This window comes from Antedon mediterranea, chromosome 2 (assembly GCF_964355755.1).
Source record: "Antedon mediterranea chromosome 2, ecAntMedi1.1, whole genome shotgun sequence".
Taxonomy (NCBI): domain Eukaryota; kingdom Metazoa; phylum Echinodermata; class Crinoidea; order Comatulida; family Antedonidae; genus Antedon; species Antedon mediterranea.
This window is the reverse complement of record NC_092671.1, coordinates 25,727,185-25,753,190: the sequence shown is the minus strand read 5'-3', so window position 1 is coordinate 25,753,190 and position 26,006 is coordinate 25,727,185. Positions and strand designations below refer to the sequence as shown.

Sequence of the window (26,006 nt, the reverse complement as noted above, 5' to 3'; positions counted from 1 at the left end):
TATCTTGTCTCTGTCTACCTCTTTAAACTCTGTATATATAAGGGATGCCCAATATTAAGTGTCCCTTTAATATGGATTTTTCAAACAAGGTGATCTATCTTGTCTCTGTCTACCTCTTTAAACTCTGTATATATAAGGGATGCCCAATATTAAGTGTCCCTTTAATATGGATTTTTCAAACAAGGTGATCTATCTTGTCTCTGTCTACCTCTTTAAACTCTGTATATATAAGGGATGCCCAATATTAAGTGTCCCTTTAATATGGATTTTTCAAACAAGGTGATCTATCTTGTCTCTGTCTACCTCTTTAAACTCTGTATATATAAGGGATGCCCAATATTAAGTGTCCCTTTAATATGGATTTTTCAAACAAGGTGATCTATCTTGTCTCTGTCTACCTCTTTAAACTCTGTATATATAAGGGATGCCCAATATTAAGTGTCCCTTTAATATGGATTTTTCAAATAAGGTGATCTATCATGTCTCTGTCTACCTCTTTAAATTAAACTTTTCTAGAAAGTATATTTTGTATGGTAAAGAACAAAATATAATCAAATATATTTATGTAGGAATGTAAACTTTCTCGAGAAGACAGGAATGTACTTAGTAATATAATCATAATCCAAATTTGCAGCCTTGTTCTAGAATCAGTTTAAATAGCTTGCCTAGTTTAAAAATCCATATTCATTCTGTATGCATAAAATACAAATTAGCAGGATTGTCCATCTAGTCACTTCACCACACTCGACTACTTCCTCCCCTTCCATCGAGCCTTGGCCATCCTCGGGCTACTCACTTAAGTGACTTATCACCCAGCAGACCATATGATCATTAACATGAGACGTGCAACGGAAATGAGTCACTTAACTGCATCTTTGTAGTTATCGATGACACATTGCATAGTGTCATAGGCTTCAATGAAATCCCCCTAGGAAAAGAAAGAAGAGTCAAGTTGAGGGCCTTTAATGCCTGTTTGTGTAATTTAATTTAACATTAGCTTTTTTGAGTGACTGGCCGAGTGCAAAGGCGATTCACACTGACAATTGTAAGTTTGTGGGTTCAATTCCCACGATAATCATGTATATTGGGTCATTGAGAAAAGCTTTTGTTTTTTCTCTTTACTGATAAATCACTTAAAAATTGTTTTGTCTTATGCTGGTGGCGCTCGTAAACAAAAACAAGACACAAGAACTAGAGACTTGGGGCAAGTCTAGCATAAGCTTGCGCAAAAGAAACGTTACACTCATTACCTACGTAGTCGTATGCTGCAATGTTTAAATAAAAAAGTCACTAATCTTCTCTGTATCTGGCCATCAATAATTTTGATATAAGTATTTATGTTAGTATTATGTTACAAACACAATGTACTTTTATTATTATCTGTACAACATGAATGTAATGAGAAAACACTTTTTATAGTAAATGGTGATAACAGATAGCTTTTACATCATTACAGCACTTTAGATAAATCCCTTTGGGAGATTGAATACTGACTGGACTTGTGAATTATGTTATACTTTTGTTCAACTGTACAGTATTGAATTATATATACACTTCTTTTTTGTGATGAGATAAATTTTATATATACTATACATTAAATTGTTTAAAAATTAATCTGAATTTTAAATATTCTTAAGTTAGAAATTATTAGGCTGTCATTCTTGTCATTTAAACTTGGATAAGTTATACTTGGCATTTGATACTACCTATCACCAGTGGGCCAACACTCTGTTAGCGTGATGACAGTTTTGAGTTTTAGACAACCATATCATTTCCAAATGATTTAAACCGGCCTTTTTTTCCCTCCTGCAATCAACATATGGATCAGTAAACTAGTTGTTTCATGAATATTACTGTATCATGTATATATCTGTTTGTTGAATCCTGGTTTGAGAGGTGGGAAATAGGATATGTATCATTGTTTTCGCCTATCTTCAAGATAAACTAGTATAATTTATACAGTACAAGCCCTATCAAAGGGGACACCTTTTGGACCCAAATAAGTGTGTTCTGAATAAGGCATTTTTTTCACCGGAAAGTGTCCCTTTAATAGGGGTGTCCCCTGAATAGAGGTTTCCTAAAATAAGGATTCTACTGTACTGTATATAGAAGCATTGAAAGTAGGTCAATAGATAATTGGGTCATTTGGGAATACCTTTTCACAGCCATGATTCAAATACAGGTGCAAATAGGCTCCTGCCTCCAGCATGTTCCGAGTTTTACTGAGAACATTTCCAGCATACTCAACTATTCTGCTTGTGTTGGCACAGATGGTCAGAGAGGCAGTTCCTGATTTAGCCACGTTTATGGAATCTTTTCCTGAAAAAATATCAAAAAGTAGGTCAAAATATGTAGATGGTAATGCTTAGACAGGAAGTGGCTTTGGGCCAATGAATAATAGTGTGGGGCTTGGTGACAGATTTAATATACATTTTGTAATCAAATATAGAGATTACCAAAGACCTGTGGTTATGGCCATGATGATGGAATTGCTTAATCACCTTTTCTTTAATTTAAATTAAAAATTAATCTTTGTTAAAACATTTATTAGCTTTGTGGTTAAGATATAAATAATTTTATGAAATATGTCAAGAATTAAAGAAATGATAATAGATGAATAGATAGAAGATGATAATCATGGTAAAATGTTGATGAAATGATTATTATTATTATTATGATGATGATGATGATGATGAGGTTGATGATAATGATGAAGAAGTTAATGATGATGTAGGATGATGTATGATGATAATGATGACGAAGTTAATGATGATAATGATGATGTATGATGATAATGATAATGATCGATGAAGAAGACAATGGTGATGATAATGATGAAGTTGATTATGATAATGATGAAGATGATCATGATGACGATGCTGATAATGATGATGAATGATGATGGTTGTGATGAAGATAATGAATGAAGATGGTTATGCGATAATGATTAGAAAAATAATGATCAATCATACAAACAAAAACAAACATTTCTTTTCATTCATGTCAACATACCTATCCAAAAATCAACTGGATACGGGTTCCACCTCACACAATTGTAAGCTGCCTTGATTTTTTTTTCAATGCTCTTAGAATGTTTGCTGAACGTATCCATTTTATCTCCACGAGCAACAGCAAGGTTAGCCAATGAAGAGAACTGTTACAGTTTGGGAACCAAACTATATAATGTAGTACACATAAATGTAACTTCTACACTACAAAAGTGGTCTAAATGTGGTCCGTGCCAGGGGGTTCAAATATACATTTTCCCTAAAGTGCCCATTTCCAAAATATTGATCAGCAGAAAAGGTAAATATGCTTCTAGTCTAACTTATGAGAAAAAAAAACGTTTCCCTTTGTGGGTAAAAGGACACAAAAATCCTGGCTATGTACTTGTACATTTTGAATGAACGCTAGAGGCCAAAAGCTAAAGGGGGACCAAGCTTATGACGATTTTTTCCCTGTGTTTGTTGGAAAAGTGCCCTTTTTGGTAAAAATAACCAGGAGCTGTGAAATTTATGGCTACAGACTATAACATCAAAAGTTCGCCAATGAAGAAAAGTGGAAATAACGGTGTACACAAAGTAAATTTTGCACAATTTTTTTTTTTAATCTTACGTAAAAACACTCATCTTGTCATAAAACTAGTAAGTTGAAGAGTCCTATGTATGAAAGCTTTAGAAATGATTGAACTAATTTTCTCTTCTATCTACAGGATTAAAGTTAATTCTGTTCAATTCTGCTTAATGTAAATCACAGTGAGTTAATTAAAACAATACATGAGCACTAATAAAATGAAGCAATGTTTCAAGGACAAGGATAGATCTAAAAAGAAAACTTCTTATCCATTAGCCATTTTTATGATTTAAAAAAATGTTGTATATTCTATCAAAATGAATAATTAAAAAATAAAAGCTGATATGTTACCCCAACTCTTTCCACCTGGGGGCTGTTCAAATATAGTTTAAAAACTTTCCTAAATCTGATATTAATACCTTATATGTGTACAGTATGGATGCGTGCAGTAGCAAACTTTTTTTCTCTTATAATATAAATATGAAAATTTCAATTAAATGGCAGTAAACTATGAATTTTGATTCTAAAACGCGGATTACATCACCTATAACTGTTCTTTGAAAAAAGTAAATTCAGATTTGTACTGGATTTGCAACAGCTAGGCCTACCATAGGCCAAAAATATAAATATGGGAACCTACAATGAAATGTTTATGTGTTGAAATACTGTATATCTGTGGAATGTGCACTCCTTTTTTGACACCAAACTAATTCCTCCATGGATGATCATACCAGGGATGGGACTAGACACATATTAGAATTCTAAAGATTTAATATTCTAAAAGTTCAATGTTTTAAAGGGTAACACACTCTCTAAAATCTAGCAGACATTCTATACTTTCCTAAGATACTTTGGAATGTTTGATGAATGTTCAAAGTACAAAACCGTAAATTAATAAAAAACTAAACAATATGTTATAAATGTTTCATAATCTTTCCTTAAAAAAGTTTAAAGAAAATTTACAAGGGCAATACTGTGTAATAATGTGTTAAAACTGTGCATATCTGCCTGCAAATGTATGATCAGCAGATACAGATGAGCTGATAGTCCTTTTTGATATGACAGAGACCTCTCATTTTAACCGTTCAGAGCACACCAAAATTAAAGATTTGTTACAATTGCAATTCTACAATTGTAATACAATCTTTATTTATTTTACCACTTCTTAATAATAATAATCATCTTGTATTTTTTTCATAACTAGAGGGTATTTATTTGATTATACATGTTACCATCTTACAGTTTACACCCAAAAAAAATAAATGAATAAACCATCTTGAACAATAAACGCCCCAGGGAAATAATTTAAATAATGCAGTATACAATTTCCCTTCCCAAGACATACAATGTTAAAATAGGAACTATTAATTGTGAATTTCACATGCGTAAATTAAACTATCTCAAACTTTTTTATTGAAAGACTAAGTAAGAAACTATATTTTATAATATGTATGTTAATTGTAGTTTAGTAAATGGTTGACACAGAAAACAAAGTACTGATGATAGTACAGTGACATGGTATAAAGGATACAGTTAGTCCATCTTCATCGTAACGCTTGAATGATCTCAGGAGACCACCAGTCAGTGTTTCCCAAGATGATTTACTGCAAAAAAATAAAATTAAAGAGACAGTTTAAACGACAAATCTAAAAATAGTATTCTACCAAAGCCGAAATTCATCACTAATTAGTGCAAATGGTTAAATGGAAAAATGGTAAGTTAAAAAATTGATTGGTTTATTTTCAATTTGCATATTAAGGAAGATACTACAGTTTTAATACAATTTTACATTTTATTATATTATATTTATATATATCTTTTTATTGTCTATCTTGTATTTTTTTTTTAAATTACTCAATTGATTTTAATTGTCTTTTATATGTCACCGTCATGGGTTTTGTTATTTATATTTGTATTGTTTTATCATGTTTTTAAATTGACGATGAAAAATGAAATGAAATACAGCTACGTTTTAAATAACAATAAATAAATATGTTGTTTATTTTGAGAATTGGAGTTAAATCAAAATTTGGTGAAAGTTTCGTGTAAAATGGCAACTGAATGTGAATAAGCTAAGTGTTCGCAAAACATTGTTATAATTTTCACCTAATTTTACTTGGTTTATCTTCCGAAGAACAATTCTCAAAGTAATTAAATAAATAACATGAATTTATTTCATCATGTGGTGTATCTTGTTCTGTGTGTCCAATCATACATATCAGATGTTACATACTGTAGGATATAACTCTGAAACCTATAGAATCACTTCATGAAATATTTATTTCTTGCTATTCGGAATTCCGTTTTGGGAATCAGCTGTCGTCAGATATGTAATACAATTCTAATAGTATAATCATGGTGATATAAATACAGTCAGTACTGTATGTACTGTAATGTATCCATAGGCTGATGTGTTAAGCAATCAGTACATGCTACTACACCAGAGGACCTATATCTCCTAGTTACTATGAAAACTAAAAAGATGACATGGTATTAGTTTGTACCCAACAACAAGAAGTCTAGATGCTCTTAAAAACTCAGAAAATTTGAAGCAATTAGGGCCAAAAGAAACTCAAAGCACTTCATGTTTAATTATTTTTGTGTTTTATCAAAAGCAATTTATGGAAAGGATTGACTAAAGATAATCTTGAAACATGAAAATATCACATCTATTATCAGTGCTGTAATCTTTTTAAGCAATGAGTTATTGATTGTGGTACATTAGTTCAAACACAGACACAAATTGCATGTGACGTAAATAGAACATAGAATTTGTCTGCTATGAGTGGTTATAATCACATGATGTGAATGGAAGTGTAGCTTAATCTCTCTAGCCATTTGTCTTTGGTATGGTCAGTAAAAATCTTTATGGTAGGCCTAATGTCAAAATTGTTGGTTGCAACAATTATCTTATATAAATGCTTCAACAATAAGAAATATTATATACATTTTTTTTTACAATCAAGTATTCTTTTTGCCACATGTTGATTGCCACTAAACCATGTTCTCAAAATCCTGTAATAAGCGAGTGTACCACATTCAATATAAGATGTATCGAATCTAAATACAAAAATGTCAATTTGTACTTTATAAAAACAATGTTATAAAATATACTCTCTCCCTATATACATATACATATTTTACACCATTTTCAATTCTGGTTATGTGCTAATATAATATATTCCGGATTCAGGAGAACATTGTAGTATATTAAATTATTTGGTTGTTGTTGAATTCAAACTAAATATAGACTGCTAATGGAACATTAAATTTATGAACAAAAAACGTATAGTGAAGTTGAATATCAAAAAGCTTTTCCAAGAACACTTATCCATAAAGTGTCTTTGTTGTGACGCAGACACAGGTATCTGTGCAAATATAATTCTACTATGGCGTCATATGTTTAGAACTGTTATGTTGCCCACACCTGTGACAACTACATTTGCATATTTTGTCTCAAGATGACACACCTGGGATTAACCTTAACTGTTCCCGAAAGAAACATTATGAATAATATTATATAATTTAAATATACTCTATACATATTAATTACGTTATATGGTAGATTGTACTGTTGTTTCAGAACACCAACATATTATTATCACTTTATATCAAAAAGTACTTCATTAAAACTCCTGTGTAAACATAAGTTGTTAACCTCTAAGCCTAGTACACTAGCAAACTTTACTAACTGGGGTTTGGCAAGAAAAGTTTGTTTGTGTCATTTGACAAACTATTGAAAACTGTAGAAAACTAGTTTTAGGCCGTGCACCTTCGTGTCAAACTAATTTGATGACGTTTGTTAACTATTGAATCTCTTTGTATCTACACGACTCTTCAAATAGAAAAAAATACAGCCCGTTAAGTGTACATGTAAAAAAAAAACTTGAAACAGAGGCCAAAACTTTTGCAACAAAGGTATGTAAAGTTTGCTAATGTCGACTAGGTTATGCACAGAAAGTGCCCACTCCAACCCCTTTCACAGTTTCTGGAATGTCATGAATTTGCTTCCCTTTAAGGCCCTGTTTCTTCTGGATATCAATCAATATGTAATAAAAATACTGTAATAATATACGGTAGGCCTATATAATACGATGACCTGTTTTGCTGAAACTTAATTGTGTGAGGAATATTTAAAAGTTGACTTTCATTACCCAAAAATGCATTTTGTCTGTATGGATTGAGGGAGGGATAGCTATGACCTCTGTTGAGCTGAGCAATTCATGGGATTGGTAATAGCCCTGTCTCCACCTGACTTGCAGTCATCGTCCTTGTTTGTTTGTGTGCAGTTTTTTTATGCTTTACAGTTCATTTGCCTTGGTAAACAACAAAACACCAAATCTTCTGTAACCTGTAGCCTCCCTAACTTCACTTCACCATGATTTGAATAGCAAATATAGTTATATTTTCAGTCTACAATGACATTTTAGCTGTTCCATATATTCACAACAAACCTTGTGTCATGGGTAGATAGAAATACAGCAAAAATGATGCAAGAAATATACAGTGTATATTGAAATATACTGTATAATATATCCACAAACAATTGGCAGCAAAAACAGAGCCTAACTTGACATTGTTGTTACGATACAATATTATTTGACCATATGTCAACGTTGTTTATTTATATTCTTACATACTGTAATTGTTTTATTCCAGCCTACAACATCATTCTGCACACAATAAGTTTTAGTTAGACGATATAAAAAGTTCATAATTTCTTTTTTCCATCAAATGGGAGAGCACATAAAAAGAAACAACTTCTGAAGTCTTTGTTTTATAAAGGATAGGTTCAATACTTACGTTTGACTTGTGTGAATAACATGAGCAAATTTATGCGATGGCATTGGACAAACAGACTGCAATATTTCCCAAGGTTCATTCCCATGTGATGTACTTCTAGAAAAAAACACATCAGATTTTGTGTGAACACAGTTCTGATAAATTGAAGTCAGCATTTTCATAATTGACTACTTGTTGAAACATTATTAACACTTGTCATCTTTTTTAATGTCTTTGTAATGTTGATGTGATTAGGGACTCAATGGCACAACCTTTTGCACTGTAGTTGTTATCACTAATTTTTAAATATGTTTTCTAATACAGTCATACTTCGTTGAAACGGTTTAGATCACCAAAGTTAAGTTGCATTCTTGGATGGGAGACCATATGGGAATATTGCATCGGGTGCTGTATAGACCAGACCGTTAACTCTAATTGCCCCATACTTCGGTTGGGACGTTAAGCTGTTGGTTCTGTGTATATTAGTGGAATATTAAAATATGACCACTAATTGAAAAAGTGTATCCTGGTCTGCTTATCGAGTAGATGCTGCACTGCTGACTTCCGTGGGTATGTAGAGGGCCTAATTCAAATATACTTTAAGCTTGAGAATGATACTTTTGCTTCTTTTTTATCTTTACGTATGAAAAATCTTTCAACAATAAAGAGATATAAAAAAGTTATACATTTTATTTTGGTTGTTAAATGGGGTTGTATTTAACCCTAGCACTAACCAACTGGGTTAGCGGACAGAGTAGGCTTAAATTCATTTTGAAATGTACAACATTAACATTCTGCATTGATATATCGCTTCAGTATTTCATGATGGATTAGATGTTAACCTTTTCAATAACATGCTTTTCCTCTAAAGGTCATGTGTCCAATTTGGCATGCAATATCTTTATTATAATAGTGTATGTATGTTTTTGTTTGTTTGTATTCTGCTATTGCACGTACATATAAACATTGGGTATCAAAATGACCAGATTGGTACTGGAAAGGCTTCAAAACCATCTTGGGATTGGTAAATTACCAAGTACTTTATATACAAGCATATATTTTCACAAAATAATTACATATCTAGAGGAATTTGTCATGATTGTTGCTTTTTGCTATTTTCAATCAATTGTAACCAGGCAAGAAACTGACTGTCCACTGTGTCTAAAAGGGTCAACTGAATTGCGAATTACAATAAACTCTAAATAGGGTATTGCTGGCAATAATTGAACGCACTATTATTGATCACTATACACTCTGTTACATACAGCCTCATTCCCATGGAAATTTAACATAGATTTTGATTATCTTACAAAATCAGTGAGTTGAGTAATTAACTGATGTAGTCTGCACAGATTAAACTCATCAATAAATCACATACTATACTTAAATAACACAGGTTAACCACAAAGTGGGTTAACATTGTGAAAGTCAGACATTAGAGGGCAGTATTGATGTACTGTTGGCATGAGCCATGAAGAGTTTATGAAATTGAAAAGCAATTTTAATTGTGCAATTAAGTTTGAAAAGCTGTACATTGATCATATACACTACTTTACATGTTTGTCAAGTAGTGCATGGCATAACTTCTACAAACTAGTTTTCTGTAGTTTACTGGTTTAAAGCCCATTTACACTAGGACGATAGCGATCGATGATAAATAGATAAACATGCATTTTTCCTACAAAAAACAAAAGAAATCTAAACATTGTTCATCCTAGAACTATAGAATAACCATCTGTGCTGCCATCCAATCAAATGATGTCATTATTAGTAAGAGCAATAATATCGTGATGATAGAATGATTTTATTGTTCTTATGGATCATGATGTCATTTTATAGAATTTTAAAAAATATTATTTTTACCAAACACGCAATGAATGGTTATTGTATAGTTCTAAAAAGAACAACTTTTTTAATTTCTTTTGTTTTATGTAAGAAAAATGTATGTTTATCTATATATCATTCATCGGTATCGTTCTAGTGTAAATGAGAAACTTTTATTGCCAAACTTGTTCATCAAGTTTACAAACTAAAGTTCACTATATGTCAATTGATTAATTTAACATTTTAAAAGATGTTTTTCTAAATACAGTATACTTATACTTACTTCCCTGAAGAAACTGGCTTGTACAATCCAGCCAGACTCTCGGCAATGTGTTCATTGATGTCTTTAATTGTGACCTTTGCCTCCTCTCGTACAACCTTAGACACATTCAGTCCAGACAAACGATGCAGTATCTCTTCATTGTGGTACATAAAAATACTATCTGAATACCTGAAAAAACAAATGTGTTATATAAGACCAGGCATTTACATTGTACTGTTCTTTTAACTGTTCAATGTTAATAAAAAATGCAAACGCACGTAAACAAACCTTTGTAGCCAAGCCATACATAATGTTGCATTGTAGTTCTGTAAAGGACTTTCCCCAGTTTGGAATGGGGCAATTACCACTGACTGGATGTAAGCCATTGGATAGTTATCTCGAATAGCTTCACACAAGTGTGAACCAAAACCTGCAATATAAAACAATTTTGATTGCAATATTTCAATCAACAATTTTAGAAGATCATCATAGCTAATACACTTAAGTTTTATACTATTTTATGCCATTTTTTTTTTTTTATAAAGTTAAAACCATTAACCATATTAAATATTTGAAATGGTTAACAACTGACAATATGAATGAATTATAAACAAAACCATGTGTTAGTAGGAACAATTTGTTATTAATTAATTTAATTTTGGTTCTTGTGTATATAATGTGGCATTAGGGATCGATTTCTCACAACCTACAGGTTTGAATAATGTTGTGTTTTTCGATAGTCGCCTGGACCTGGAATAAACTAAAACTTTGTCGAGGAAGCACACCACAATGCCCTTACAAGTCCACAATGAATTAAATTCATTTTTATAGAGTATATATTTAGTGTGCCAAATAAAATATTTCTTTATAGCTACTGTACTACAATAAAATTTGCTAATGCCTTAATTGTTGGTTTTCTTGACTTATAATTAAGAAAATTAAAACATATATAATTTGGAATAAAATGTTTTCTCATGTTCATATAATGAACTTCCCCTAAATTACATAAACGACAGGTTTGTTCTGGGCAAGGAACATTTTTCCATTTACCTATTTGTGCTTCTGTCGCAAAAGATCTCCCTTATAATGAAGCAGAACGGCGGGTAAACTTGAAGTTCTAATGTACTGCAGTGTACAACCAGTAACCAGTGATTATAAAGTTACTGCTGTTAATAACGAATGAACTTTACCAGAACCAGTCCCACCACAGAGACTATGCATCATGACAGTACCAGTGTAACAGTCACATCTCTCAACCTCTTTTCTAAAGGCATCTAAACAAGAATCTAATAAGTTCTCCTCATCATTTCTCAAACCATGGTAACCTAGAAAAGAAACAAAAGAACACATTAATAAAAAATGCGATAATGGGTTTGTATTTATATTAATATGATTTCTACAGTAAAAAGCAGTTGACTAGTAGTAGCTGTAGTGTTGCACACACTTTCTTCTGCCCTTAGGCTCCTTCCCTGTCAAATAGTGTGGCAGTAACCGAGATGCACCAGTATATCACTTCTCTTCTGATACATGCACTGGGTTCTATAAGGTGCATTCAAGCCATATGACAAAATAAAACAATGTAGTATACATTTGTCTCTTTCTTTTTGCTAAATTCACCATTTATTTACTGTTGGTTGGACAATGTAATTTTAAATACAGAATAACATTATCCAATCAAATTAAAAGATTCTACTCTAGTGGTGTTCACATACCAAATGCCCAATTGGCACCTCTTCCCTTTCTTCCGCATACAATGTTATCTTCCCTTAGCAGGCTATAAAAAAGAATTCAAATTATATCAACTACTAACTTTTTTTAAAGCAATAAAAGATCAAGAGTTTAAGAGAATGTAATTGTAGTAGTAAACTATCAAACTCTATTTAACATCACATTGTTAAAATGTTGGTGTGCTGATCATGGTAGGTGTTGTACTGTAACTAAGTATATAAATCCAAAGTTTAAATTTAATAAGCCTGTTTATGGCAGCCGATACCAAATAGGGGTTTTTCGTTTGGCGACTTGTGATTCGAGCGTAGTGTGTGCAGCAATATTCGCCTGCGATGAAGGGTAAACAAAACAGGACTAGCTTGGTTTTATGCGGTGTATGGAAGTCACCAGTGGGGCCGACCATCACAAAATTAATACTCGTCTTTACCAAATACAAAATAATGTATTACGGCACCTACTGTAGATCTTCGAAGTAATGGGTGAGCTTATACCAGAGTGCCACATTTTGCATGAAAATTAGTCAAAGTCGTGGGTGGTCGATTATGGGCTTATAGCCACGTCAGTACGGTAATTGTAACGACAGACAGTGCAGCACATACCATGACACTCTTTGAATAGTGTACAAATTTCTCTATCGTCCATATGTACACAAGACTAACAAATTTAAATCTCATTTGAAGGATGAGGCATCTTGTCTAATGAACTGGCGTCCTAGGCAACTGTACCATTACTCCATATTGCCATACATTAATTGATAATTAGGCCTACCTTTTCTTGGAATCCTTGATCAAACGTTTTAAAACTTTGTTTTCACTATCTATATTCAATGAACGAATTTTATTATCTTGACACACAAATGGAGATCTAAAAGAATAATTACACTTTAATATTACATAATTGCACGATAAACATTTCATATCATAAAATAGGCGCTAGTTCTGTTTCACACCTGTCTTGTTGTACAGTATTTTGACCCCAAATTTGTTAACTAACTTTATTTTGAATACCACACCGGTCCTTAGTACGTAAGAGAATCACATAAAAAGTACCAAATAAATCCTTTAAAAATTGATGATTTTACAGACATATTTCTCGCACACTATCCGCCTACTAAAAGGTCATACTTATACTGTGTGGACGTTCGGGCCTATCTAATATAAATGCACTTGTCAATTGTATGACCCACTATACGACCCCCGGGAGAGGGCACGTCATTTGTCCAATGTGCGTCATACCTTTGAATACCATGACGCACCCATGCGTCAATAATGTGATTTACCTTTAGGTGACCACGAGGCACTTATTTTGACACATTGGGACCATGTTTTTTATGATATTTTGTGTGGTAAAGTGACGGACATTGACACACCATTGGTCATTGATTTGACGTACCATCTATTCAAATATTCAAATATTCAAATATTCTTTATTCATCATCAATCATGAAAATATACAACAATATATGAGAACATAAAAAAAGATGAAAAGGAAACACATAAAAACTCAAAAGAGCTTGATTAATTGTGTCCCCCTACGTCCCTAACTAGCCTAAAAAACTAAAACATAAATAATAAAAAAAGCTAAATCCTGCAACAAGTATCATTTTAAAATTATTTGTAAAATGATAATAAATGTTCTTTAAACAATGATTTAAATATATATATTGATTTGGTACTTTGTAGTTCGTAATTCAAGTCATTCCACAATTTGGGTCCCACACATGACACAGTAAAACTAGTAGAAGTACGATTACGTTTTCTGAGTCTCATTTTGTCTTTAGATCTTGTATTATAATAATGGTAAAAACCATTTTTAATAAAGAGCGATGAAAAACGCACGTCCTGATTAGTAGTAACATTATACATGAAGAGCCCAATTTGGTACCTATTGATATCCGCAATTTTAAGAAGTTTAAATTTATAGAAATATTCAGTCATTGAATCATTAAACTTTGACCATGTTATAGCTCGTAATGCCCTTTTCTGGAGTTTAAATAACTCATCTAGATAACTTGGAAATGTACTACACCATATTATGTTGCAATAATTTAATACTGGTTCAATGAGTGATTTGTATATTGTCCAGAGAGCATACTGTAGGTTGGTAAAAAATGTCTTACTTTATATAGTATGCCAACATATCGCGATATTTTCCTAGCTGTAACATTGATGTGATTCTTATATGTGAGAAATTCATCAATATGTACTCCCAAGGAATTTAGTCGATTTAACTCTATCTATTCTTTTATTGTTGACATAAATATTTACATTCTCTAATTTACTTGGATTTCGCTGATTGCGGAAAATTATGTAATTAGTTTTTTTAACGTTGATTGATAGTTTATTGCACATGAACCAATCCGAAACATTTTTTAGTTCACCATTAACTAGATCTATGAGCGTATCCAAGTTTTCGTGAGATGCAGATATGTTTGTGTCGTCAGCAAATAAAACAAAAGATAACGAGTTTGAGCAATTAAATACATCGTTAATGTACAAAATAAATAGTAGAGGCCCCAGAATTGAACCCTGTGGTACACCGCAATTTATATCCATCAAACACGAACTTGTGTTATCAATAGACGTAAATTGTTTCCTTCCACTAATATAGTTTCTAAACCATTTAAGTGCCGTGCCTCTTATGCCATAGTGTTCCAATTTTTTTAGAAGTATATCATGGTTGATGGTGTCAAACGCTTTTGACAAATTAATAAATATACCGATGGTATTTTTTTTCTTATCAAGCGCATCGGTTATTCGTTCAACCAGATCTATAACGGCCATAAAAGTAGAACTGTTTTTTCTGAAACCATATTGTGCATTATTAAGGATGTTAAACTTTGTGATATATTTATTTACTCTAATTTGAACAATTTTTTTCAAGAATTTTTGAAGCGGTAGGCAGAATAGAGATTGGCCTATAATTACTGACGTCACTTTTATTGCCAGATTTAAAAATTGGAACTACTCTAGCTACTTTCATACTATCAGGGACGATGCCTGTCTCAAGAGAGAGGTTAAAGATATGTACAAGAGGAGATGCCACAGCAGCAATATGATGTTTTAGAATGCGATTACTTAAGTTATCAACACCTTCTGAATTTGAATTTTTGATTTGACTAACTATTTCAATAACCTCTTCTTCATTCGTAGGATTGAAAAATATAGATTGGGATTGACTCTCTTTCATATATTGTTTAAAGTCAGAATTGTTTAAATTTGGTATTTTGTTTGCTAATTCATTTCCAATGTTGGAGAAGAAGTCATTAAAAGCGTCAGATCACATACCAAAGTTTTATTACTATGGTTAATTACCTCATTTGGCCAAACACTCGATTTTTTTTTTCTTTATAAAGTTTATTTTTCTTTTTTATTGAAATCAAAATTCCTGTTGTGATCCATGGTTTTTTCTTTGTAGTACCATTTGGCTTATTACTTTTTTAGGTATGTTATTATCTATGAGATTGGATAGTTTTTTAATGAATAGGTTATATGATGTATTGGTATCTGTGCATAAATATAGTTCACCCCAATCCTCATTAGAAATAGCAATAAGTAAGTTATTTAATGTTGTATCATTAATTATTTTTTGTTTTGTAATTGGAGCTTGTGTGTTAGTATTTAATGACAGGTGTGTTGTCATGAAAATGGGTAGATGATCGGTAATGTCTGTGACTATTACTCCACAATGCGAAATGTTATCATCATTTGTAATAATATTGTCTAAAATTGTAGCAGAAGACGATGTTATTCTGGTGGGTAAGTTAATTAATGGATTAAAAGATGTTGAGTAAATAATGTTTTTGAATTCCTGTGTTGTTTTTTGAATGTCATATTTTAATAAGTCTTGATTAAAATCTCCTAAGATATAGCAGTTTTTGTTTTCGCGATTAAGTTTATGTAAGATTTCTTCCAGATCAGAGTTAAATGAGTTGACGTTTGAATTTGGTGGTCGATACAACATACCTACAATAGTATTTTTGCCGTTTGTGTTTATTATTTCTAGAAAAAAAAATCAATGGAGTTATCATTAAATACAAAATCATCACGTGTTACGGTGTTGATTTGTTCTTTTAAATATAGATAAACTCCACCACCGACTCTACCTTCTCTATTACAAGTGTACATATTGTATCCATTGATATTTGATAAGTCAATTGGCGTGTTCTTATTTATCCAGGTTTTTTTACCCACCCCTGCGTCAGTAATTATTTGTAAATGATGCACTCATGACGCACCTCTACCGGGGGGTCATTAGTGCATAATTAGACGATTGGGTCCACGAAAAACGAATTGGATTTATAATTATTGTTCACCATAAAATATTATTATTATGATTGATTACCCTATTAGTATTAAGAGAACATTTTTTTTCTATACCAAACAATAACATTTAAAAAAACAAATAATTCATTTAGGCTAAAATAGGGACTCAATTTCTCTCTCTTCCAATTCCAACAATTGCAATAGTAGTAGACACAGATGACAAAATGTGGTGTTTTTTTGTTAGCTTACGCCACCTTTAATTGATCTAAAAATTTTCATGGCTACTACCGTACCATTAATATTATAAACATAAACATTGTTTGCCAAGATCTCCATTAAAAACTATAATGGGACGGATTTACAAATGATACTCTTGGCTATCGCATCGGGCCTAATGTTAAGAGTATAGGGCCCAACACCTAAAGCCTGGTTTCCTGTCGACATTTTGCAACAATTCTTGCGTTTTATGCGTTTCTTACTTCTCTTACGAAAATTGAGAAAAAATGGACGTCGTTGACCTTAGTCAAGATCGTGTCGGGCCGCAGAGAAACATCTGTGGTTATGCTGCTCCCGAAAGTTGAAATTTCGCCTGTGAAACACAACGCCGTATGCTTATGTCGATTTTAGTGTTGTTACGTAAGTTAAAATTTTTTTCTTACGTCGGTCAGATTTATGACGTATTTGAAGCAACTTCTCTGATTGGTGTTTCTTTTTAGAGCGGGTTTTATCATTTTTCGCGTGAAATGTTGAATTTTTTTATTGTACCTGTAGCTACTCAGCAGCAGTGCAGCACACTAACATATTATTTTCAGTAGATAGCCTAGGCCTAGGCTGGTCATAAAAGATGATTAATATATCTAGCAAAGATGGTAACCTGCTATAGGATGTTGCGAAGAAGACGACTAAGAAGAGAACAGATTCTGCGGTCTTATTTATTGCCAGGGCGACTGCCGCCCATGCATTTTTTTTCTCTCTTTCCATTTCTGTATGTAAGACTTTTTTTGTCATATATACATCTATAGCTTTGGACAGTCTCCATCAGATCCAGCTCCACCTTGGAAGGCATGTTGATGAATGAGTGGGGTACAGCGCTGGTCAAACTCATCAAGTTACATAATAATATTAATTGCTTACAAAGGGGCTTTGTATTGTATTTCAAATGTTCATTTCCGCGACGTTTCTACCGACAAGGAGAACAGAAGAATGTCGGTTTCTTTAAAATGCTGTCCATAAATAAGAGTATTATATTTTGATATGAGTTTGTAAACTCCCTGATTAGAACATTATTATATTGAAACTACTGTGCATTTGTAAAGTATGTACAACATCGTAACGTGGGCTAAAATTACAGTAGTATTTACAGTACATACAAATGTTGTTGTTGTCCGGCTTTATTTCACTGTAAAGGTCATACAACACATTACATCATAACTCTTGTCGCTCATTGGTTGCTTGTCACAATTGTGCTTACGTCTCTTGCGAAAGTTGACTTCAAGTCAACTTTCATAGAGCCGATTTTCCACTAGGCGAATTTGTTCGCGCGAATCCAACGTTTCGAAGAGTAAAAAATCGCCTACTCTCTTTCCACTACATGAGCGAATAGCTGCGACGTTCATGTTCCTCGCGTGGTTGCTGAGCATTTCGGTTGGTGCTCATGAAAGCGTCATAGTTCATTTCCTGAGCTCTGATTGGTTGCGCAATATTTCGCTTCGCAAAAAGTAGAAACAATTCGAACTAGTAAATTTTGCTGCAGCGAAAAATAAAGGAACTAGAATTCGTCGCAGAAGGGAGTATGACAGACAGAAACTCGAATACGCATGCGCAGAGCATGAGGCTTTCCATTCGCACGAACAAATTCGTCTAGTGGTAAATCGGCTTAAGAGACGCAAGAAACGTAACGCAAGGGCGTTCATTCAAGCGTAAGATAAAAAATCCTGGTTTCCTGTAAAATCGGAAGAAAACACCGTTACGCAACAATTGTTAGGTCATCGGTTTTCTGTAAAATCGATTGTGGTTACCCTTTTTCTTAAGTTGCGTCGATTTTATAAATTTTCGATTGTAATCAGTTTCCTGTAAATTTCTTACAACAAATCGACGTAATCGCAACAAAAGTGGTGTTCTTACGTCGACAGGAAACCAGGCTTAACACTTTGACTTTGACGAAGATCTTCGTGTTTGGTAAACGCTTGACTAACAAACACGAAGATCTTCGTGTTTCGCGTTTTTTTACGAAATCCGGTAGATAGGTTAATTGTTGGTATATTCTATAAATATGGACACTATATTCGGTCTAGACTGTCAGTATTTTACTATTTGAAAGTAACTAATCTGGTTACAAACGACTGTCGAAATAACATACACCGCGCATCACAGTAGCGCGTAGACCGATGGCTTGGCGCATTGTGTATCGGTCGCGCCGCCGAAGCATTACAAAGGTTTTTGCGGATTGGCATGTTTGTTTGTTTTCTGAATAAAAAATAATGGAGTCATATTCAATATGAAGTCTTTAATTTTTTTATTGTATGTATACCCCAATTGTTTTGATGTTTCACTGTAAGTGACCAGGTTTCACGCAAAAAACTTGTTTAGAAATGGTATAGATATTATCATCAGTTTACTAGGCTAGTAGTAGTAGTACATGCTAGCCTGGGCCTAGGCCTAATAAAATGGTTCCGGACCAACTTTTGGCCTGGTTAATTGGGCCTGGTGTCATTACTAATACTATGTGGATTTTGGCGAAACATTGAAGTAAGATTTATGATTTATAAAATGGAATACATTTTTCAATAGTGATAACTTGTTTTTATAGGTCTATATGTGCCGTGTTAGTAACTTTTTGGTTGTTTGTTTATCTCACCGGGCATTTTGTGTTATTGTGATGTCTTGCACAAAATCGCGAATATCTCGACTTTCTTGCGCGAAACTACGAAAAACTAAAAAAGTGGGTTACTTTTATTTTACTATTACGATTTATATATTGCGATTTGAAAATCGTTCAGAGTTCTTGTACCATTGTAAAGCCAACATCTTTATGCTTATTTTAGTCTAAATTATATATAATTTATAAATCAGATCACATACATAGTTTCAATCAGCTTTAATAAAAACATCGAATTTTGCTAAAAACACTGGCGGTGGCAGTTTCTAACTGGAAAAACCTCTGGCAGTCAAAGTGTTAATTAATTAAGATGATCAGGTACATACAAAAATGGGCCTGATCATCTCTATATGATGGCCCCGATCGTCTGTTCACCCTCCAGTCTCCTATTCTAGCTGAATACCCTTCTAGCTAGCCTAAGCCTAGGCCTAGTCTAGGGTATGCGCTCTCTTTCTATTTATTATACTATAGAATGATGATGTTTATGGTTTACCTTTGATGTTGTTCATCACTGGTGTTATTAACAGTATTAAAAAAATGGTGTCCTAGTTGGTTACCACACTGACCAATACATGTGTAAATAGTTGTCATGATCGTCTTCTCTCTCCCCGCGGCGCGGCACGACGTGTGTTTTCGAAATTGAGTGTTTACTGCATGTTTGTTTGCTACTACACTATATACCTGATGTTCGCGAGTCGAGCGCGCAGCAGTAGTAGTAGTCGTCGAGAGAAGGAGCGACAATTGGACTGTTTTGTGATTGGATAGTAGGGTATTCATTGGCGGGATTATTCAAATTTGATTTATACAAAAATTCAAGTGTTATGAAGCACATTTGAAAAATGTTATATAGTACTGTTCGTTTGATCATAATGTATGAACAAATATTTATCATGGTAAACATTTTAAACGTCCAAATTGAGGGGAGATTCATTTTCTTACCCCAAATAAACTTTCAAACTAGGGCCCAGCTATTAATAATTATTGTTGAGTGTTTAGTACTGATTTAGTAGGTCTATCCATGGACGGTGACGGGACATTTTGCCGAAGGCCATTTCGCCGACAGACTACCGACCGACAGACTACGCCGACCGACAATTTAGTCGACAGACAATTAGCCGACAGACATTGGTCGACAGACATTTGACCAACAAACTATTGGCCGATAAGACACTTTGACGACAGGATACGGCCGATATTTTTTTATGTACGAGTTTTGAATTGAATTTAAAAAGTTTGCATTACGGTCTCGTTACATGAAAGAACACGTTTCACTTTAGTAAAATAAAAATCTGGTAGGCCTTATAATACCAATTCGCATGAAAAACACTCATATAACGAATCCACTCACACACAACAATTTATAGGCCTACAGTACGTTAAACTAGCCTTTAGTTAAACTGTTATCAGGCCTACAGTATATATCGATTTTATCAATTTCAAACCGCCAGTTCAGTGAAACACATTATAGTAGAATATATTAAAAAATAATAATCCATTTTTGATGTATGTCTATCTTGAAGATAATATAGTCGTTGACCTCTTGGTTTTTAACCTACATTTGCTATTCTAAATCATTGAAGAGAACCCTTGATAAATAATGAGAAACTAGGACTGAGGGACTAAAGAAACGTCACCTAAAATGTCTCTAAAAAGGGAGCAGACATTTCTATATAGGCATCATAAAAAATGTTTCAAAATAAAAAAAAAATAATGTTAATTTCAAGTAACCCCTTGTTTAACAGCATTTTCAACGCCTATTAATACTGACTATCTATAAGACGTCTTTTGTTTGTTTGTTTGTTTTATTCGGTACTCAAGAAACACAACAAAAATACCAGGATGACCCATAAAGCGGAAACAGCTTAATTCCAATGGGGTCCATTAAACAAGCAAGTTAGATAATAATGTGTACATTATAAATGCATACTAATACAATAAACAGAAACATCCATACAAAATACAATCATCAGCATGGTTAATGCACAATAATGTGAACCTTTAACGCACGTTTATATTCAATTAATTTGTGTCGGAAACGCAAATTGAAACTGCTTCATGAAGGCGAATAAATAACCGATGATAAACGAACATGCCACAGAGATAAATTTGTGCTTGGCTAAAAATGGGGTGAGATAGTCCATTAAGACAATTTTAGAGAAATAAAATAATAATTACAAAAATATTCGAAGATCTTTTCTAGACATTAATTTAGCCAAATAATAGACCCAACCTAAAGTGTGTGTTACTGTGTTACTATACTGTCAATGTAAAGAAGAGAATAACAAATAAATATAAACAATTACTGACATATGTAATAAACCTTTTATCTCTTCTTAGGATTTGTGTTGTATTTTTGTTATATCTAGAGAAATTAATGTGATTATGTTATCGTATTATATCATATCAAGGCCTCCCTCGAATGAACGACTCCCGAAAAAATGATCCGCTATCATTTTTTATACCTTACTTCTGAGTGGCAGATTTTTGTTCCATAGACGTAAGTGTTAATAATTCGTAATGTCAATTCGGCATTATGTCCTATGTCGACGAAATAGTTGTCGGCGAAATGTCTTGTCGGCCCGGTGTCTGTCGGCCAATTGTATGTCGACGAAATAGTTGTCGGCGAAATGTCCTGTCGACTAACTGTCCGTCGGCTAAATGGCATTCGGCAAATTGTCCCCATGGAACTACCATGGAACTATAGTTCCATGGTCTATCTTTCTCCAATATCTCATCACAAATTCGATTTTTTTTTTCAAACCATCTTTTTCTGATTTTCTCTCTCTTTCTCTATCCTAGATTCTTTAAACTTTGAAATGGTCTTACTCGCTCTTCAATACCAAGTTTAAGTATTTGATACGTGACGGATGTATGATATGGTGTGTTAACATGATTAACTAAAGTTTAATAGACAAATATCTTTAAAAACATATGTGTATTGTGCTGTATAAATTATAGAAAGACAAAGATAACAAACCAAACCAAATTTGAATTTTGTTTTTCTAATTTATTGTTTGTAGCAGAGAAGCAATAAAAACTATTTACATCAACAGGCCTACTGATGATGCATATTTAAAACTACAGTATGTTACAGTTATCCTAAACTACATAAAACTAAGTTGGAATTGTTGATTTTTAAATTGATTCAGACGCATCTATGTTGCAATGGTTGTGGGTAATGTATGCAATTTCAAAAATTGCTTATTAGGATAACGGAAGGATAATAACATTAAATTAGGAGAAAGAAATTTGCTTATTGTTTTGCTGAGTTTGAACATTACTATGAAAGCCCCAGTGGTCTAATGGTTAGGAAAGCTGCATATCAAGCAGAAGGTCCGGGTTTGAATCTCGGTTGGGGCGATTTTTTCTCATTCTAACAGATTTCCTCATTTTATCGTTTCAAATTAATTAATTCAATTTTAGTATATCCACCGGAATTTATTCCAGCCATATCTTCTTGTTCAAGAATGGAAATTTATAGTCTGTTAGATTAGAAATTTGCTTCCGATTATCAGAAGAATCTATCAAGAAAACAAACTAGGTTCATTTCCATTACCATTATAAATCATAATGGCTTGGCCCACTTTTTTCGGAGTATGTTTTATTATCACCTATCAAACCTATTAGTGGACCCTATGATTATAAAAATACACATGCATAATTAATATATAATGATACCATACTGTAGCAGGCTGTTTTCTGTTCAAATATAATTCTACTTCTAGATGAACAGCATGCTTAATTTTGAATTTGGCCATCAAACATATTTTTTTACTTTTGAAACAGTGGCACACTTCTTGAATGAAGGTGCATCCAGAGTAAGTAAAATAAAAGTTAGGCCTATTTACAGTACAAGGAAACTTAAAATATATTATGTACAAGATATAAAAAAATAACATTAACAAAAGTAAAACTTTTGAAACAGCTGGCACACTTCTTGAATGCGTTGATAGTATAGTAAGTAAAATAAAAGTTATAGAAAAAAAATTATTTAAGAATAGGCCTATTTACTGTACAAAGCAACTTTAAATAAATTATGTACAAGATATTAAAAAAAAACATTAACCAAAGTAATACAGGATTCAAAAATCAAAGAACTAATCATTTTCATTGTTGATTTCCCTTCTCTTTTTCCATGCCCGTTTGGTGAAATCTTTACAAAATCTATCGAATGTAACTTCAATATTTATAGGAAGATCAAGTACAGGTGAACCAAAAACTCTCATTGTCTCGTCCTTTGGATGGGATGTAAAGCCGTTGGTCCCGTGTACTTAACAGTTCACGTTAAAGAACTTGGTACACTATTCGAAAAGAGTAGGGGATCATCTCCCGGTGTGCTGATCTGGTAGGAGCTGCACTGCTAGCTGCCGTGGGTCCGAGGAGGGCCTAATCCGAATTTCCTCAGTTTCCAGTTAAACTTATTTTTAAGATGAACGAATTAAGATTGTGGGTATTTATGTGCGAAATAATGAGAACAAATGCAGTGAATTAGACTGGGATAGTAAGGTGACAAACTTAGAATGCTACTCAATACATGGAAAGCCTAAGAAACCTTACCTTTTTTGGCAAAGTTAAGCCTACCATTTTAAAAAGTTTAGCTTTGCATGATGCATGAATAATCGAAGTGTACCGGACGATGTTATTTTTAAAGTAAATAAATTGATATATAACATTTTATGGAATGGAAAAACGGAAAAAATAAAAAGAAAAACTTTAATCGGTAAACTGATTAAAGGAGGCATAGGTATGCCTGAATTCACACTACACATAAACGCTCTGAAAATGATATGGGCAAGAAAATTACGAGGTAGAATACAAGTAAGATGGAAAATCTTACCACTATACTATTTTAATAAATTTGGAAATGAACAACTGATTTTTGAGTATGTCAAATATCACTTCTAAAAATAACATGGGTTTAGATAATATACCATCATTTTATTTTATTATAATGTTCTAAAGTGTTGTGTTGAATCGAATAATATACATAATGAAATACAATTAACAAGTATGAAGAAGTAAAATCAAAACTTATGGGGTAATAATTATATTAAATAATATAGAAACAAACCATTGTTCTTTAAGAACTGGATAGATGCAGGTTTTAATCAAATTGGAGATATAATTATTTTCAATCGTGAAACCTATAGGAATACTTAAACAATTACGTATTGAGAACAAGGCCATACATGGCTGCAGTCGCGTGCGCAAATTTGAGTTAAGTGTTTATCGACCGACCGAACAACCGACATAGTGACCTGTATAGTCGCGTTTGCACGGATAGGTGAATATGTTAAGTATAATTAAACATAATATGCCAAATATGAACCAATGAATGTGAATCTGGAATACAATATCAACAATATAACAACAATAAGATGACAACAAAAGATGTTTATTCTAACTTTGTTAATAATGTTTTTATTCCACCGAAAGGCATTTTAAATGGAATAACGTATTTAACGAAGATATCAAGTGGTTTGATTTCTGGAAAAGAAAAGTGAAAAACAAAAAAAAGTAAGAAATTTGCGCCCAATTGAATTATAATTAAGACCTAAATTAGATGTTTTCTGAAGAAAAGAAGTAAGCGGATACGTTTTCAATTCAAGCAACTCCAAGAAAATTCACACACAAAAAATTACTTCCCAATAAAATAGTATACAGTGTATATTACAGTACATTGAATAAACTCGAGCGGAATAATAACGCACATAAAAACCATTCATTTTCTTATCGAAAAATGCCCTCTCTAGTTTTCTATTAATTTATTAATTATTAATAATTAATTAATGGGTAATATGAACATATTTTTAACATTTAATGTTGGAAGCTGGTTCTACTCCTAACAAAGTTTCATATATACCTCTCCAAATTTCATCAACGTATTCAAAGCACTTCAATAAATATCACATTTAACATTACAAATTCGGGTTATGGATAGAATTTTGCTTAAAAACATAATTATACAAAAAACATCGATACAAAATTATTTTCGTATTTAAAAACATTTGAAACTTCTTTATATGTTCAATATAGGTTGCTCTATTCACAGAAACAAAATTGCATTCATAAACGTTTTTTGTTGGTTGTTTTTTTCAAAATCGGTATTAGGTTGAAAAAATGAATTGTATGGTCTTTCATAAGTGTACATTTTGTAAAAACGTAAATTAAAAAAAATCAGTGATATGGCTTGATAGTAATTTTTTTTTTTCAATGTGGATGGAGCAACTTATATTGAACATTTATACCAAGTATCAATTGTTTTTATATAAAGATATTCCGTCGTCATCTTGGGTGTGCTACTTTTCTGAGGGATTTTCCAATGATTTTATATAGCCAAAGGCTGGATGTTAAACTACAGTGTTATCGCAGTTCAAAAAGTGATTCGCCTCCATCAGTGAGATGTAAGCCGAAGGCTAGAGGGCGTACTCCAGAATGAAAAGTGATTCCAACAGGCGGGAACCAACAAGATGGCGGCCATAAATAAATGTGTTTAAAAACATTATTTAATATAAAAAGATCACATAAATTACAACACATATTCTTGAAAGCACAGTGAAGTTATAAAATTAAAATTTACGGCCGCCATCTTGTTGGTTCCCCCTTCTGTTGAAATCACTTTTCAGTCTGGAGTACGCCCTCTAGCCTTCGGCTTATTACATCTCGCTCTGGATTCACTTTTCAGTCTGGAGTA

General features: G+C 32.7%; 1 protein-coding gene across 2 annotated transcripts; it reads right to left on the bottom strand.

The window, feature by feature from the left end:
- Nucleotides 1–489: 489 nt before the first annotated feature.
- Nucleotides 490–19,955, bottom strand: LOC140040788 (tubulin delta chain-like). Of its 2 annotated transcripts, none has more exons than XM_072086964.1 (11): nucleotides 19,806–19,955; nucleotides 12,938–13,033; nucleotides 12,154–12,215; nucleotides 11,632–11,766; nucleotides 10,730–10,871; nucleotides 10,463–10,630; nucleotides 8,377–8,472; nucleotides 5,105–5,177; nucleotides 3,013–3,154; nucleotides 2,156–2,319; nucleotides 490–928 (listed from the first exon to the last, which is right to left on the bottom strand). In XM_072086964.1, exons 1-11 carry the CDS (start codon nucleotides 19,901–19,903, stop codon nucleotides 860–862), a joined length of 1,245 nt encoding a protein of 414 aa, XP_071943065.1. In that variant the 5' UTR covers nucleotides 19,904–19,955; the 3' UTR covers nucleotides 490–859. The 2 variants fall into 2 exon arrangements, with proteins under 2 accessions (XP_071943065.1, XP_071943066.1); XM_072086965.1 differs by having other exon boundaries at nucleotides 8,377–8,469.
- Between the last annotated feature and the right edge of the window lie 6,051 nt (nucleotides 19,956–26,006).

What these genes read in the sequence shown, in the direction of transcription:
- LOC140040788 (XM_072086964.1), bottom strand. Translation starts at nt 19,903, where the DNA reads ATGACAACTATTTACACATGTATTGGTCAGTGTGGTAACCAACTAGGA. An exon ending in AAGCCAGTTTCTTCAGGGAA is followed by an intron (nt 8,473 to 10,462) that starts GTAAGTATAAGT and finishes GTTTTTTTCTAG; the next exon opens with AAGTACATCACATGGGAATG. An exon ending in TCCAGTTGATTTTTGGATAG is followed by an intron (nt 2,320 to 3,012) that starts GTATGTTGACAT and finishes ATATTTTTTCAG; the next exon opens with GAAAAGATTCCATAAACGTG.